Here is a 16,786-nt window from a genome sequence, read left to right on the forward strand (position 1 = left end):
GCGCGCAGGATGTCACGGCGGAGGGCCGGGGGCTCACACGTGTTTCCGGTGATAGTGCATGATCTTGTTCTCCAGACTGTCCTGGTTGGGCAAGTACTTGTGTGTCTCCAGGTGCTGCTGGTCCGCCACCTCGTGGAAATCGCCCAGCTCCGCTGCAGCCCGAGATGGAGGGTGCTGGTTAGGGCCGTGGCTTGGCCGAGGAGGCTGCCATCCGTGCCTGGCCACTAAAGGACAGGGCCCCCCTTTGCCTTGAGCAGCGGTCACTGGAGAGGTGCAGTCCCGCAGGTCCCCGGTACCCACGTGCCTCGAGCTCGGCGTCCCTCATGGCCGGCGCAGCGGAGCAGCTGACCCCAGCGCACGGCTGTTCAGTTGCTCCACTCCCACCACCTCCACCACCGAATAATTTGGGAGAAATGTGCCGCATGTCCTCCCCTGTCACCTGGTTTGGACGCTAATAGGGTGGAGTGGGCGAAGGCACCTAGAGCAATAGGTCTCAGTACGACCCCCCCACCGTCCCCCACCTCTGGCTCTCCAGCAAGCTCCTGGAGACTGCTCCAGTCTTTCAGCCTAACCCACGTTTGGGGTGGAGGGTGCCACCCCGCGCTTCCCGCCTGGAGCGTGGCCCGAGCCGGCCGTGCTTACACTGCAGAAGGTGCGACACCAGCAAGGCTGCGCTGTTCTCGCTGCAGGGGAGCCGCCCCACGGCCAGGTCCTTCTTGAGCTGGAGGGTGAACAGGTATCTGGAAGGCAGGAGAGCGTGGTTTCCTGAGCCCACGAGCCAGCTGGCTCCTAGCCCCTGTCTGCTCAGGCAGAAAACCTGATGGCCAGGCTGCTGGCATGCCTCAAAGCAAGGGCTGGAGGGGATGGGACACAGGCAGCTGGGGCTAAGGGCAGATCCCGCCTGCCTCCTCGTCCCTGCTGGGAGCAAAGCCAGAGCCAGCAGCTTTGCCAGGGAGATGCCACGAAGCGGAAGCCACTGCAGTAGTGCAAGGGCATTTGTGGAGCCCTCTGTGCCTGGCATCACCACCTGGGATGCTGCCCCAAATCAGACCCCAATCCTGCCATGGGGGCTCAGGGCAGCCCCACGCAGCGGGCTAGAGACAGCTCCAAGGGTGGGAGAAAAGCAGTCAGTGGAGCCAACGTCCTGCCTGTTACTGTCCCTTGCCGCTCAGGTCCCTGCATGCCTCCCATCCGGCTGATGGTGCCGGTGATCTCGGGCAGAAACGGGACACCGGACCCCTTCACCCCACTCCCAGGGTGGCAGAGAAAGCACATCCTTTGGGTGTTTCCTCAGCCAAAAAGATAACAGCAAGGTCAGAGCGTCCATCTGTAGGTTTCAGAGTTAACACACCTCTGGGATCCAAAGAGTGCAGTTCGTGCCACTCAGGGCTTTGGGTTCAAATTGCCTGCAGCCGCCCGGCCGAAAACAGCTTGGGTTTTACCCCAGACTCGTGTCTGTGATGCAAGGGCCACACACGTCATCGCTTCCTAACAGCACACAACGTGCACTAAAGGGGAACACTGCAGCCAATACAATTCAGCTCTGCATGTGCACTGGCTTCTAGCACCCAAAGCCAATGGACTGGGCAGAGCACTGGTTTGTTGCTTTATAAAGCAATAGAAAGACAATTTTGCAAAGCCCAAAGCTGTGCTCCTGGTGGGAGAGGGCGTCTCTTTAGTCTGAAGACATTGCATTATTTCCTCTAACAAAGCACGCGTGCAACAGCCCCTTGCAGCCTATAAAGACTGGAAGCTATGTAAAAAAAAAACCCCAAAAACCCAGTGACCGGGAATAGGACCGTACCTTGTCAGCTCTTCTCGCAGGTGGCCGGGGTCCACTGGGAAAAATTTCACCATAAATTTGAAAAGAATCTCCTTAGGATCTTAAAACACAACATCCTCATAAGTTTGCTTTCCAGCACCTGGGGAGCACATTCACACATCTCTGCACATGCGCTGCAAGCCCGGGGAGCCAGCACGTGCGTCCCGACCGAGCCAGGGCTGGCGGGACGGTGCCCGTGGGCCAGCCGCTGCGTTCGCCAGGCCAGCGCCCCGAATGAAGCGGGGGAGCTTGGCTGGACTGGAGCACAGTGCTCAGTAACCCCCCCGGCATCTGCTACACCCGTGCTTTGGGTGTCCCCTCGCCGCATGCACACGGGGACACAGAAGGGCACTGGCATGGGGTGACGGGGACCCCAACCCGGAGGCTGAGCCTCTTGGCACAACACGAGCAGCCTGATGCCCGGCTGCCTCGGGGGGGGCAGGGAGCCCGAGACCTGGGGTGCAAAAGCAGGGGCTGGCACCCAGCTTTGGCCTCAGAGGCGCCCGGGGCTCTCCCGACGGGACAGGGCATGGTGAACAGCCGCGGCTCAGGGCAGCCTGATGATGCGCGGCTTCACTCGGTGCATTTGGGAAGCATTGCCCAGACCCAGGGAAACACTTTGCCTTGACCATAACCCCCCTGAAAACTGGACCAGAAAACCGAGCGTTTGGAGCACCCCAGCTCTGAATGGGTGCAAGGCAGGCCAACAGTCACGGGGTTTTAAAGGGGACGCCAGGACGAAGCGAGACACCCAAGCCTGGCTTGGCTCTCGCCCCTGAGACACTTACTTTTCACTTGCTTTGTTACGGGTTTGAGCAGCTCCAACCACACCTGCAACGACAGCGAGGGAGACAGGGGTGAACACAAGTCACCGAGCACTAAGCCTGCTCCTACGACGCGCGCCCAAAGTGGCGAGGCCAGCTGGACGGGACAGGGCTGATGCCCGGAGAGGAGCAAAGTCGCGACCAGCCCCGCGTAGCTTGGAGACGGGCCCCATTCACTCGTGGCATGTCTGCAGGGGAAGAACGAGGCCTGCTCTGCTCGAGACGGAGTTCCTCCCTTTACGAGCAGCCCTGCACGAGGCCGGGGCATCCCACGGGGTGAGATTTCTGTGCACAAAGAAGACGCCCTCCCCTTCCCCTGCCCCGATGGAGAGCAGCTCCTCGACTGGGAGCTGGACGGAGCGTGCCCTGGGGCGCTCCCACGAGACTGAGCGCGCAGCTATTGTCTCCAGACGGCTCGCTAGCAAGCAAAGAGCAAGTGATGCTAAGAGACGGGGGTGGCGGAAACGCGGCTCCACGAGCAAACGCTGGCAGGGCCGCGGTGGAGAGCACGGCTCTCCATTTTCCCCATTGCCAGCTGGGCTGGCCTGCAGCTGGGGTGCGGAGCTAGGCATGGGGACACCTGGGCTGTATTCTTGGCTCTGCCTCCATCACCCGCTGTCTGTGAACTGCGGAGCAGCGACGGTCTCGCTGGAGGGATCGGTGACTACCACGGGCTGCTGCCCTTATTCCATTAAGCCAAGTCAGTAGCAAAGGTTGCCTGACGTTTTCCATGCTAAGCCCCTGGTTTTGGATGCACGTCACTTTGCTAAACTCGAACCATTTCAGACTCTGGGAAGGGACCGGAGCAGCATGGGTGACATTGTCCTTATAGAGAGCAGCCGCGTGCATCTGGACCAAGGGGCAGAGCAACGGTCCCACCGGGATCGGTAACTCCAGCACGCCCAAGCCTGGGAGCACTTGGCTTTGCGGCCCTGAGGGTTATGAAACATCCCTTTCCTGAACGCAATAGTAAGAATGAGATGGTTAACGTTGGCGTTGCCTAGGGGGGTGCTTCGGTCGTTGGGTTTTTGCTTTAATCAAAGCACATCACTCACATTATTCCCAGCCTGGCCTTGAAACTCCAGTCCAAAGTACTCCTTCTCGGCAAGGTTGAGGTGGCCACAGCTCAGGTTGAACAAGCCTTTTCCACAAGACTTTTGCTAAAGAACAAAAAAAGAGAAAGAGGGTGAGAAGCAGCGAGTCAGGCCATGACAGGCTCAGGAGAGAAACCCGATTGATACGGAGCGGCGACGAAGAAAACCTGTTGCACCGCGTGGGCTGCGTGGGACGGTGCCCAGTGAGCGTCGGTTCCAGACAAAGGATTTGTAGGAAAATTCAACACAGTTGTTTCATTTATTTCCACCAAAATGAAAGCCGTGCGTTCCCGGGCGATGGGTGGGTGTGCCTTCGGCCTCTGCTGCTCCCCCGGCCATCCCTGCTCCTTGTCCCGGGCAGGCCGCGTGGAACGGGCTCTGCTGAGACCCCCAGCCACAGCCAGCCTCTTACTAACCTGCCTCGAGGAGACACACCTGGTGCCCAATTCTGACCTTGCTTGTGCCAGCGAGACCCAGGAATAACTCTGGTAGAGCCAGGAGAATTGCACCAGTGATGCAAAACTAGCTCTTGTGCGAGCAGATGCATGCACAGCACACACACACACACACCCAGTGCACACCGACTAATACAGGCATGGCTTCATCCATTTGGTTTTGCACACTTCAGCTGTGACGTGTGACGACTAATACAGGCATGGTTTCATCCGTCTGGTTTTGCACACTTCAGCTGTGACGTGTGACGGTGAGAGCCCCCGTTTCGGGTGTCCTTCTGGAGGCACCTTGGAGAGGCCTGTTTCTCTGGGGTGCTGCGTGTATCTATCAGTGTGCGCGTCCAGGCTCCAGGTCCCTGGGAGGCATCTCAAAGTGAGTTCTTAATAAGTGGATGCTCTATATTTCCAATTGTGTCACCTCCTACCACACAAAGCGTGGGCTGGCTTCGGTACAAAGCATCCCACAGGTGCCCCCGCTCCACCTTCACTGCAGTGCAGCTCATCCTGCATCCGGTACCTGCCCCGAGGGCACCAGAAGACCCCCCGCCCCAAAGCAGTCCAGCGTTTCTGACAAGTGCCCAAGCAACGACTTTTGGAGCAAAGACAAAAATCCCCTTTTTCACCAAAAATGGGCACCAGTTCGAGGGCAAAGCCTTGTTTTAACTACCACTGGGTGCCTCCGCCTTGCACACAGAGGCAAAGTCTTGCACACAGCATTGCTGCCTCCGCCTTGCACACAGAGGAAGCAAGAACCGCCGCGTGCCATCGGCTCAGCTCTTGGGACGACGAGCTCCCGAGCCAAGAGTAAACTAACCATTTTTGCTCCACAGTTCCCAGAAATTCGGTATGTTAAAAAAAAACACAACAAAATGAATCAAACCAACAGGAAAGCTGGCAGGCATCTCGTTTTCTTTCAGCGCCTCTTTAAGAAGCTGTTTTCGGAGACAGATTTGTTCAGACAATGCTGTGATGTTTCCTGAAGACAATTGCTCCGCACGTGGCATTAGCATATGGAAATATCATGTGAGCTGGGGGTTGCCATGGCAAAAGCATTTAATTAAACAGCAGGCTGGAAACGAACAGCCAACCTGCGCAACTTGTTGTTGGCGCGCGCGTGGGGGGCCGGCTAGGAAAGGGCCCGACGGGCTGGGAGCCTGGTGACGTTCCCTTATGGTGAGAGTCGCGGGAGCGAGGAGAGCGACGAGGCGCCGGCTGCGACGGGAGGAAGCTGCCAGCGGCACTGGCCACACGCTTCCTGCTTTACAGCTAGAGTTGCACAAAAAACCTGGGAGCTGGAGGCTTCCTAAGGGGTTTGGGCGCCAAATTCCCCTCCCTGATATGTCCAGATGAGCCCGTTACCTGGTACCAGGGCTCTGCTCCAGATATCAAGGAGCCACGCTGAGTCCTGGGGGGTTCATCAGCGCCGTGCTCCCTGCTCACATGGGCCAGACACAGGGCACCCGTTTCAGACGCCTGCAAGGTGGGACTAGGAGAGCCCTGAGCTGCCGACGTGCCCCAGGGCCCTGACCCATCCGCTCTGAGGGTGAAAGCCCCAGGCCCTGGCTGGAAGCAGAGACGGGAGCATCCGACCTCTTCCCGCCAGCTGCGATGAGGCTGGGCAGCTCTGTGCCCGGTGCCCCCGACCGCCGTGCACCTTGGAAGTGGGAATTACACACGTGCACTCGTGGGGTAACCTGGACCAGGCTGAGGATTCAGGGCAGAGGTGGGAACACAACCCAAGACCGAGGGGGACTGAATAGCAGCCTTCACCTCCCTGCAGGGGGGCTGCAAAGAGGATGGAGCTGGGCTGGTCTCAGTGGGGGCAGATACAGGACAAGGAGCAATGGGCTCCAGCTGCAGCAAGGGGAGTGGAGGTTGGATATTAGGAAACACTTTCTCGTTAGGAGGGTAGCAAAGTGGAGCAGGCTCCCCAGAGAGGTGGTGCAGTCTCCATCCTTGGAGGTGTTGAAGACCCGGGTAGACAAAGCCTTGTCTGGGATGATGCAGCTGGGGCTGGCCCTGCTTGGAGCAGGGGTTGGACTAGATGTGACCTCCTGAGCTCCCTTCCACCCTCATTTTCTATCATTTGATGATGCCCAGCCCTTGCTGACTTTGCTACCAAGCCACATCTCCCCTTTTCTTCTTAGCACAGCTTCAAGCTCTCCCCTGTACCGAATAAGAGCGATGACCCGCGGAGGTCCCTTCCAACCCTACTTCTCTCCAACGTCTATGAAAAGGGGCCACCCTCTTGGGCTTTAGGCCTGCTATATTAACTTACCCCATACAAACCAGCTAGAAAGGGACCACGGTGGGTGCTAAAGCAAAAGCAGAAGCAAACCCCCCCCAGGAAAGCGGCTGGCTGCCTTCTGCATGCTGCACATCCATTGACGGAGCCTGGCCTGGCCCGCCAGCCGCGCGCTGGCAGCTTCCCCTGCCCCCCGCAGAGGGACGTGGGGCGACTGCGGAGCTGCAACCGCTCGTTTTAACTCACTCGCACATGCCTGACGCACGCAGCCAGCCCGGGACGCCCCTCGCGCGGCTGAAATTGCTAGCCAAGTGACAGCCTAATAACAGCCTTGCTGCCGGAGCGCTCCCAGCTCGCCTTGCAAGCACCAGCTCACGAGGGGAAGCAACGCTATCGCAACGGGGTCTTTCCCTGCTGAAATGTTGCAGCGTTCAAGCCCTCCGTGCCGGAGCTGTTGCCTCCACCTGGGTCGCTCTGCGGCACCCCCGAACACCTGCACACCGCAGCGCGTGCCATGCGGCGCAGGACGGACATCCACGGCCTATCGAGGGCTGTCGTTAAACATGCCCAGAGATGTGGTGTTGTGCTGCTGCCGGCTGGCAAGGGCAGACCTGGCCTCCTCCTCTTCCTCCTCCTTGTCGAGGGCACAGGTGCTGCAAGGGGCACCTGGAGAGGGGGCCACACGGTCTTAGGCCCCCAGGAGAGGAGCACTGCACCGCACCGTGGCTGGCAGCACAGCCCAAGCAACCCCGTGCACCCATCAATGCCTCGCAGCGGTCAGGGTCCAGTTCTCCCCATCACAGAGGACCCAGGTTTAAAAGCTAAACCACATTTCCTCCTGCGGACTCCTCTTCCTGACTGCAACACTGCACAGCCAGAAATGATGGTGGTGAATAGCTTTAATTGCAATGACAGGCAGCCCAGGAACGGGCAGCGGGGGCGGGAAGACCCCTGCCCCAAAGGGGCTCCAGGGGCCGTGCACTCGTGTCGGCCCCAGGCTGTGAGATGTGGTTGCAGCCGTGTCCATCCGCCGCGGAGCCCGAGCTCTGCCCACCCCCCAGCCCCTGCAATGGGAAGGAAGTGGGTTAGTGGGGCTGTGTGTGACCCTCCCACTGCTCGAGGAAACGCGGCAGCGAGCGCTGCAAACCTCTTGCCTCGTCTTTATCTGGACGGCGGGAGCAGCAGCGATGCCTCGTCGAGGCTCCGGTCACCCACAGCAGACCTCTCTGCCCCGCTGGCGCCACGGCCTCTTTGCTCATCCATGCCAGGGGCACCATCGCAGCCCTCGTTTGCTGGGTGTTCAAGGCCCGACTCCCTGAACTCACCCTGGGGAGAGTGGAGGTGCAGAGCCCCAGGACTGGGACCAGGCCGGGAGCGTCGGGGTAGGGGATTTCGGGGCCGCGCCAGCAGCTCTGCAGAGTCCCTGCCACCAACGTGAAGGACCTGGGGAGGGATGAAGCAGTCACCGCAGGGCGCATGCAGGGAAGGGGGCAGATGGAGATGCATGGCAGGGGCCTGGGGTGAAAGCACTAGCCCAATGGCTATCCTAGACAGAGATGCAGCAGAGGAGGGCACCAGCTGCCTGCCCGTGCACGCAGGATGCCAGGCCCACGCTGGGCGAGGAGGCACTCGGGGCAGCTGCTCACGCGGAGGGGGCACTGGTGCCGGCCTGGCCACGTCTCCTCCCGTGGATCAGCACAGCAGGCTGCCCCCACGTGACAGGGCAGGACCAGCACCGATGCCCCCGACCACGGCAGAAGCCAACAGGGCTTGCCCAGGATGGGGACCTGCACCGGCCAGCCTGACCCCCTCCTGCCTCTGCAGCTGGGAGGGGAAACGAGGCAGCCGTCACGATGCACACGCAGGGGCTGTTCACATCACGTGCGTGCCCCCGCTCGCACTCTGCAAAGACGGGGTGAAACACCGGGCGGCACGTCCAGCCCCATGACCTGCCCAGACTCCGGCAGGGTTGGCCAAGAGTCGGGACTTTTGCTTCAGCATTTTAAGGCCTGATTTCTTTCCGGGGGGAAGACCTGAGACGTGATCAGAGTGGGGGGCAGGCGCGATGACCCCAGCCCGCTCTGCGTGGCCCCCGGTGTCCACACCTCCACGAGCCAGGTGTCAACGCTTAGACAAGGCACGGGCCCGTGGGGAGCCAGGCCCCTTCTCTTTGGCCTCCTTTCTATTTCTTCCTCCCATTATATTCAAGTACCGCGCATTCAAAAGAGCTTTCCAAAGTCAGCCAGGGTCTAGGAAGAGTCGCATCCGAGTTGCTTGAAAGATCTGTCCAAAACTTCGCCTAAAGCCATCTTTTTGTTACTCCCTAATTCCCCCACTCATTCATCGCAGCCAAACAGCCGCAAACGCACTGAATGCCTGCAAGGGGTTTCCAATACCGCTCCATGGAGGAAAGAAAAGGAAATGGCTAGTAGTGGCTTTAATGGAAGCTATTTGCTGTAATAACATGTTGTGCGGAGATACGGTCCTGTTAATGTCCTGTGCGTGTAAGAACAGGGAGAGGGAGGAAAAGTGCAGCAGCTAAGGAGCCGCCCCTCGCCACATCGATCGGCTAACGATGCAAGCCAGCGTTTGGTAAAAACACCGCGTTTGCAAGTTCAAGTATTCATTTAACATTTGGAACCAAATCAAACTATCTTCATGCTGTTTCAAAGGACAGACTCCCATTGCAATCACTGTTTTTTCCAAACCTGCCATTGCAAAGAGACTAAACGGGAGAACTGAGGCACAGCACAGGATCTCTGTTATAACAATGGAAGAAAATAGACCCTAGGAAACGCAATACAACTCAAATAAAATAACTTCACCTACAATCACAAGCACACAGTCGCTGGCTAGAGGTCAGAGGATACCAAAAGAGAGCTAGGTTAGCCGCATCTGAATGCATCTTTACTGTGCAAAGCTGCAGAAGAGTCTCAATTACACTTTTAAAAAGGGATGTCTCTGAAATACATCCAGTAATACCATGTAACATGTAGCTGCCTTACCAAGCTGTCACGATGCAGACTTTAAAGGTAGACTTCAGGGTTTTCAGGCTAATATATTCAAGGTTAATATTTGTTATCTGTGACTAGTTAAATAACTGCATGCTTTTGGGGAGCGTCATCCTGAAAAGCAGCATCCTTTCTTGCTGTTTTCTGGAGAGCGGGAGTCTCTCTGAAAAACACTTTGTTTTTCTCAGCAACGTAGCGCTGGGGAGCACACAAACGCAGATGTTCGCCACCCAGGGTAATTTGGCTGCCTGTCCAGATTTTTATTCTGGACTCAGGCATTTCTCCCTCGTGAAAGCTTACGTTCGCAGACAGAAAAATGAATATCCGCCCCGCACGCTGGTCCAAAACCCAACTCCACCCCAGCTGCTTCATACAGGTGACACTGGAGGAGCAGCCTTCTGTTAAAGCATGCACGACTAAGGACCGGGATGGCTTGGGTGCGTTACCCCCGGCCCCGGGAGACACGCAGGACAGAGCACGGCGAGTTCGTTTCGGCACAGACGGAAACCAGAAGCTATCGCAGACCGTCTGAAGCTTACACAGCCCTCGAGAACAGCAACGACTTCATTAATTAGCATCAAACAATAAGAACGTGATCGCCACTTACATCGACTACAAAGATCTTCTGGGAGTCATCCAAAAACTGGACTTTGAGATGCAGCATCCTTGAGTGTGCGGCTGAGCTTGCAGCAAGCGCGGGAGGCGTCGTAATGCGAGCGGGGAGGGAGCCCCGACTCTTCTTTCACACATAATTTCACTCTCAGTTGGATGGAGAAGGCTGCAGTCACAGCGGCACGGATGCAGACTTCTCCTTGGAGGCAAGTCTGGAAGCGAGGGAAGCCGGTGCTAGGAAGAAGCGCAGGCAAGAGGCAGCTGTTCTTGCAAACACCTGCTTGGGAAGGTGTGGAGTCTTCTCCCCCCGGGGCATTTGCTACGGCCCATGCGAAGGGCCGGGGGCAATGCAGCTATACGGGAATGGAGGCGATGTAGCAGAAAAGATGTGGCAAAAGCAGAGTTTTTCCATCTGCAAAACTCAACTAATGTGAACGTCAGGTGGCAAAGCCCGGAGAAGAGCCGGCCTGTCCGCGTCCGGGGCACAACCAGATCTCGTGGAGCGCGTTGCACGTTGCTCTCTTCAGTCTCTATGGACAAAACTCTCCTCTGAGCTGGTGTGTGGCCCAGTTGGGAGACCAGAGCGCCGAAACCCGCTCCGTGTCCGGCCCACCGTCCATAGCGTGGGCACTGGAGGACCCGCAGCAAAGGTGATGGGTTGCCGCTCTTCAAGGTGCTTTGGCTCCAGTTTTTGGACTGGGAAGGCCTCGTGCCCTCAACAGACTCGTCTTCTCCCCAGATCCCTAGAGTACTAATTCTCCGCTGGGCTCCAGGCACCCCTGGCCTCCGTGCCTCTCGGGAATTGAGCGGCACCCCATTTCAAAAACTCGTCTCCACATTGCCGTGCACACACAGAGGCTGGGCAACGGGGGGAGGGGACCATCCAGGCAGGGACAAGCCTGAACCCCCAGGATGGAGGGTTGGAAGTGTACTGGGATGGGAGCCAGGAGATCTCTACCTGCCATACGGTCTTGCTGAAGTCACCCCCCACCTCCGTGCCTCAGTTTCCTGGCCCAGCTCTCATCCGTCTGGCCCATTTGCCCTACAAGCTCTTTGGGGCAGGGGGCTGCTTCTCACCGCGCTTGTACAGACACACAGCCCAGGGGAAAGACGCAGGCGAGGGCTAAGAGCCCGCTTCAGATGACCAGCATCCTCTTGCCTTGCCCCTGCGCTTTGCTCATCAGCTCCTAACCCTTGCTCGTTAGTCCAGACGGCAGCCTGTTGTCCTTTCCACCCTGGTGTGAATCGGCTGAAGGCAACTTGGTCTGGTTTGTCTCTAATTTTGGTTACAAACACCCTGCGGCATCACTGCATCAGGAAGGGACCCCCGGGAACCATGGGGGTAGCTGGATGAATGCTACCACTCGACTGTATTTGCACTGATTAGCACGAATTTCATTAGCTCTCCCCCTCTGCTACCTCAGTCCTGCCCCTACACCCCCTGGGGCAACTCTGCTCCTGCACCCTGGGTGCTGCTCCCAGGGGGAGGCAGGGTTGGCGCCGCACCGGAGCCCAACACCCTGTCCCCAAACCTCTCGGACCGCCTGATACCTGGCTCCGTCCCGCCGCCTTGGCCTGTTCCCCTGTGTGGCCCTCAGGCTGGCCTGCTTTATGGGTTGGGAAGACAGCCCCAAACCTCACCCTGTGGCGAGCAGCCCCTGCAAGCGGATCAGTGCCACCCTCCAGCCTGCAAAGCCTCGGCGTGAGGGTGCATGGCTGGGGGACGGGCAAAGAGAGAAGCCTCCTCGGGCATCACCATGCCGGCTGCTGCCCGCATGGACTGCTTGCTCCATGGTTTTTGCCTTTTGCAGGCTTCTGCGCTGCATTTTGGGGTCACCTCCAACTCCTTACAGAGTCCTTTTAGACCTCCCCCCTCCTAGGCAGGTGGGCTCCATCGTCCCTGGCTGCAGCCAACACGTTCGGGTCCCGTTTGAGTGCACGCCCAAAGGCCAAGGCGAGGTGAGAGGCACCGGCGGCGAAGCTGTAGCTAGCAGCTGGTTCGGGTGTGCCCAACGTCCCCTCCGCCTGGACAGGCTCCATGGCCGTGACTCACAAGCTGCCTGGACGTGAGTCAACGCTGCACGGCTGTGTGAGAAAGGGAATCGTCACCCTGGGGTGTGTGAACAGGCGTGCCGGAGGTAAGACGAGGGGGGTAATTACGCGGCTCTGCTCGGCACGGAGGAGGCCCCAGCTGCAGCGCTCTGCTGATTTTTTGGCACCGTGTCACAGAGAACCGGGCTCGAACAAAAGAGCTGGAGAGACGCAGAGGAGAGGGACGAGACTGGCAAGAGGTTGAGGAAAGCAGGGCCTAGGAGGAGCTGAAAAAAACCGGGTTTGTTCAATGCAGGGAAGAGAGCACGGAGGAGAAAGAGGGCCACGGTTTTCTAGCACCTAAAGGGTTGCTGCAAACTGCTCGCTGATCGGCTTTGGCCCGTCACCCCGGAGTCCAAGAGGAAGGACTCTGTTCATTTTGCACCAACGAGGCTTTGATGAGGCTGCGCAGGGAGATCGGGGTAGCGGTCTGTTCAGCACGGGTTACAAGCTCAGAGATGCTCTCGATCCTGCCTCGGTGCCGGACTAGGCGATGCTTCCAGCCTGGCGCTGCCACGTACCTCCGGGCTCTGCAGACCCACCAGACCCACGGCTTCCTGGCGGCACTCCCACGGTCTACAGTGGCTCCCAAACGACGAGGCCGCAGGAGCGGAGAGCGAATGGGGCGTCAGGAGGCCAAGGTTTTATTCCTGGCTCTGCCCTAGCCCGGCACCTCGGCCTTGACCTGGCCCAGCGACTCTACCCCCTGACTGACTGCTTCCGAAGCGATCGGTCGCAAATGGAAGCTCGCATCTCCTACGCGCCTCGCTTACAAGGAGATCGAGGGGTAACAGGGAACCTAGCACCATCTTTTGGGGGTCAAAACTATTCAGTGAACTTGAATCTCGGAGCGAATTAAACAAACTAGTGACGGGAAGGGAAAAAACAACCACCAGCTCTGATCACCAATAACCTTTTCAACCCTCCAGGGATTAATTTCTCTCTCTTTTCCCAGCCCAGCCTACATGGATGTATTGAGTCATATTTGGTAACCTAGTCCAATTGCTGGGGGCCGAGTGGGTCTTCTTCCTGTACCCACTTCTCAGAATCCAGCCTGTTCTCTTAGTAAAAATAATTGCTAACGTTTTGCCGTGCAAAGGGGTTTTCCAGTAGCCGCTGTCGTAAGGCCCTGAACACATTAGCTCAGCTGCACGACAGCCCCGTGCTGCAGCTCCGCATAAGTACCCCAATCTGCAGCTGGGGAAATGGAAGTTTATTGGGTTTTTAGCTGTGGGCTGTCAGGTCCTCGTCTCCCATTCATCGCCCTCTGCAAGAGGCCGGCGCTGAGAGCGAGGAGTGGGGATGACCTTAGTGCTTGATAATAAGTCTGCTCCATGCCTACGTAGCCTGTCCCGCCACCAAAGCGGTTCGGAGAGGTGGGGTGTGACCTCGTCCCCACCTCCCAACAAATGAACAAGGGCCGAAGTCTGCACAAGTCCCACTGATTTCAAACCAGCCGGGGCCTAAGGGTGTTGTTCAACTGGAAGTGGCACAATCCGGCGCCTGGGGAGTTGTGGCATGGTGAGCTTCCCAGGACAGTTACAAGAGGCTGCTGCAATAATGAGGAACCATCTTCAGGGCCAAATATCGACCGTGATCCATGCACACGAATGCCAGCGCTATCAGCTGGAGCTGCCGACCGCCGATAGTCAGAAACGTTAACCTTGGGATTAAACCTTTTTGAAACTACCGAGATAATTCCCATTGCAGCCTGCTGTGGTCCAGCTGCACTAGCGCAATCCTAAAACCGCTTTGCGTTTGGGTCTTGGTCTCTTAGAAAGCAAGCGCGCTACACGCAACGCCGGGAGCAGTGCGAGAGCCTTTCCGAGAAAAAACATCTGGAAAACCCCGGAGGAAGAACGCCGTTTGCGTTCAGGAAGCTCCCTCTTGTGGTGGTTGCTCTCAACAGTCGCATGTTAAGGTGACAACGTGCCTTGCGTGTGCGCGTGCCGCAACAGGCAGTTCTCAGACACTGCAACACGCCTCGATGAGCGCTGCCTGCTTGTCTCTCGCTCTCCCTGAACTGATTCTCACCCTAAGACAGGACTAATGTCCGGTATAGAAGAGAGCCCAGGAACAGTTCACCAGGCCACGAACAAACACAACTGACACCTGACGCATCTGGAGAGTTGTGAATAAGAGCATCGCCCCTGACGCTACCCAGCGCGCCGTGTCACATATCACCCCAATTTCAGCGTGCTGCTCCTTATTTCCAGGTGCTGGTGCAGTCTCAAAATGCAAAGAAGAAACAAGCTGGTGATGTTTAATTCAGAGAGATCTCGAGAGAGACCGAGGAAGTAGCACACGCAAGACCATCCATCTTCACGTCGAGTCCAGGGAGCTTTGCGGCCCCTGAACACATGGGCGCCTCCTCGCACCGTCACCTTCAGCCCAGGAAACACAATGGCAATCAATCAATCAGCAAAGCAACGGGGCAAAGACAGGAGGAGCCTCTTTGCTTATCGCCGTGACAGACGTGGCGTGCTCAGCCAGAGGTGAATAGCTCTGGTCGTAGGGGCTGGAGGACTAAGCCGTGACGGTGCACGGGCTCTGGGTGCGCCTCTAGGATGGCAGCTCAGACCCATCTTGCCTGAAGTGGAGCTTGTTGCTTTATTTCACCCTACCTGCCCCCATCCAAAAAAATAAAGGTCCTAAATACCTGCGAGGACACCCCTCCACCCTGTCCTGTTCCAGCCAAAGAGCTGAAATCCGAGGCACTGTCAAAGCATGTCTTTCTGAGACCAAGGGCTGGAATAAGATGGCAGAGGGGTCTCCTGGTTAGTAAGAAAACTGACCTCACTTTGGGGTAGGAGGAGCGGGGTGTTTTCACTGCAGGAGGTGATCACCGGCCTACAGCAAGACGTAGCTTTCTGTTCTCCACACCACGAGGCTCTAAGGAGGAGAGCGCAGGCCTGGAAAAAGCAGGAGAGGTAGAGACTGGCTTGAGGTTTGAGTTTGAACAACCTGAACTTGGGCTCCAGGGTGAAGGGACTCCTCCGGCCTTCGGTAACTCTGCCGGTGGGAGACGCAGACAAATCTTAGCGGTCCCTGTGCTACGCTGATCTTTCAATTAGCAGATGTGCGCAGGGGGAGCCCTTAGAGCAGGCGCTCCCAGAGTTTTCCTGCTCCCGCTGTCCTGTGATTGTGGAAACAGGGCACCGGGCAGAACCCAACTCGTTCCTGAAACATCAGACGGGACCGGACCGGGTTCAGCAATCTGAGAACTGCAGACGGGTAGGCTCGGCAGAGACCTCGGGAAATCAACTGGCACCCAGCACGGAGGGACCATCCTGCACGTCTCTTTAAACCGCCCAAGGAAAGATGCTCCAGCACATCTCGAGGTAGCCTGTTGCCCTAGGTCACAATCAGAAACGGTTTTTCCTTACACCCAACCCTAAATCATCTTTGCCAAAATTAGGCTGATTTCTTTTGCTGCATCCCCCTGTGGCCACAGACCACAAAAGATCACTGCCGGCCAGTTCATGTCACCCGAGGTCCCTGTTTTAAGCAAGGAACTGAGTCTTGGGTCCCCAAACATTTCACAGCAGATGCCATGTAGGAAGAAGCCCAAGTTTCTGACCTGCTCGCTCCCAGCAGCGCAGGAAACCCACAAGGATCTGCCTGAACAGTAAATACCTTTTCCGGAGTTCATTTGTCCCTCAGCACCCGGCTGCGTCATCCTGAGAATTCAGGTTAAATGAGATAATCAGCCTGGCAAAGGTAATATATCAGCACGAGAGGAAGGTAACGAGTCTAGAGATAGCCAGTGTCCTGGGAGGCTGTTCAGACTTGATGATTTGCCAGTTGTACTTCGAGCACAGACCTGAAAATGCAGTCTGAATTTATTACAGTATGGAGGGATACTGTAATAGGAGAGAGCTGCAAGACTCTCATAAAGCATACAGACTCAGGGGTTTTGAATATGACTTTTAGACATTCAAGCACTTGTGTACTTTTATGCAAAAAGAAAAAAAGTTTTCAAAATTAGTCTTTTACACACACACACACACACACACACACACACACACACACACACACACACACACACAGCATTGTAAAACCGGAAGGGACCTGTAAGATCATGAAGTCCAGTCCCCTGCCACAGGCAGGAAATATATATACACACACAAATATGCATATACTGGATATGCAAAAAGCCGGAGAGTTTCCACATCTATAATCTAAGCAGAATATCTAAGACCACCACGATTTTTTAATTATCTATCCCCACACCCCTCCTGAAAGGTAAGTGCTGTTAGCGACACTTTGCAACAAAGGCAGAGAGAAAGTTAGGCCACACCTGAAACAAATAAAGCAAGGACCTGAACGGGGCTGTTTCAGCTTCCAGACTGACATCTCAATACTAGTGCCTCCTTCCTTTTCTATAGATGCCAATGGCACTTTAAATGAACTACTGCTGAACTAGCATGTTCTCACACTCCACTCTGCTTTGGTGAAGGATTGAGGAACATAATCCCAACAGAAACAAGTCTAAACTGCAACGATTCCTGGAAAAATAAGAATTCTCTTTTTTCGCAGCACGGCACCAGTGCAGCCGAGTCTTCCCATGCGTCATCCCAGTGGCAGCAAACGCCCCGCCCTGTGCTGGACGGGTCCGGGGGGTTGGTCTGACAA

The 16,786-nt window shown here is 56.8% G+C and overlaps 1 protein-coding gene across 3 annotated transcripts in view; it reads right to left on the reverse strand.

Annotated features, from left to right (window-relative positions):
- FRMD7 (FERM domain containing 7) overlaps nt 1-16,786 on the reverse strand; it is a 31,499-nt gene that overhangs the window by 8,482 nt on the left and 6,231 nt on the right. For 2 of the 3 annotated variants that reach the window (XM_025205066.1, XM_025205064.1), the window contains exons 2-6: nt 3,702-3,806; nt 2,611-2,653; nt 1,805-1,883; nt 643-740; nt 38-152 (exon numbers count right to left, since the gene is read on the reverse strand). In XM_025205066.1, the coding sequence (XP_025060851.1) occupies nt 38-152; nt 643-740; nt 1,805-1,857 (266 nt within the window). In that variant the 5' untranslated portion in view covers nt 1,858-1,883; nt 2,611-2,653; nt 3,702-3,806. The remainder of the gene's footprint in view (nt 1-37; nt 153-642; nt 741-1,804; nt 1,884-2,610; nt 2,654-3,701; nt 3,807-16,786) is intronic. The other variant, XM_025205065.1, reaches the window with a different exon arrangement.

Source organism: Alligator sinensis, unplaced genomic scaffold (genome assembly GCF_000455745.1).
Source record: "Alligator sinensis unplaced genomic scaffold, ASM45574v1 scaffold1059_1, whole genome shotgun sequence".
Lineage (NCBI taxonomy): Eukaryota > Metazoa > Chordata > Crocodylia > Alligatoridae > Alligator > Alligator sinensis.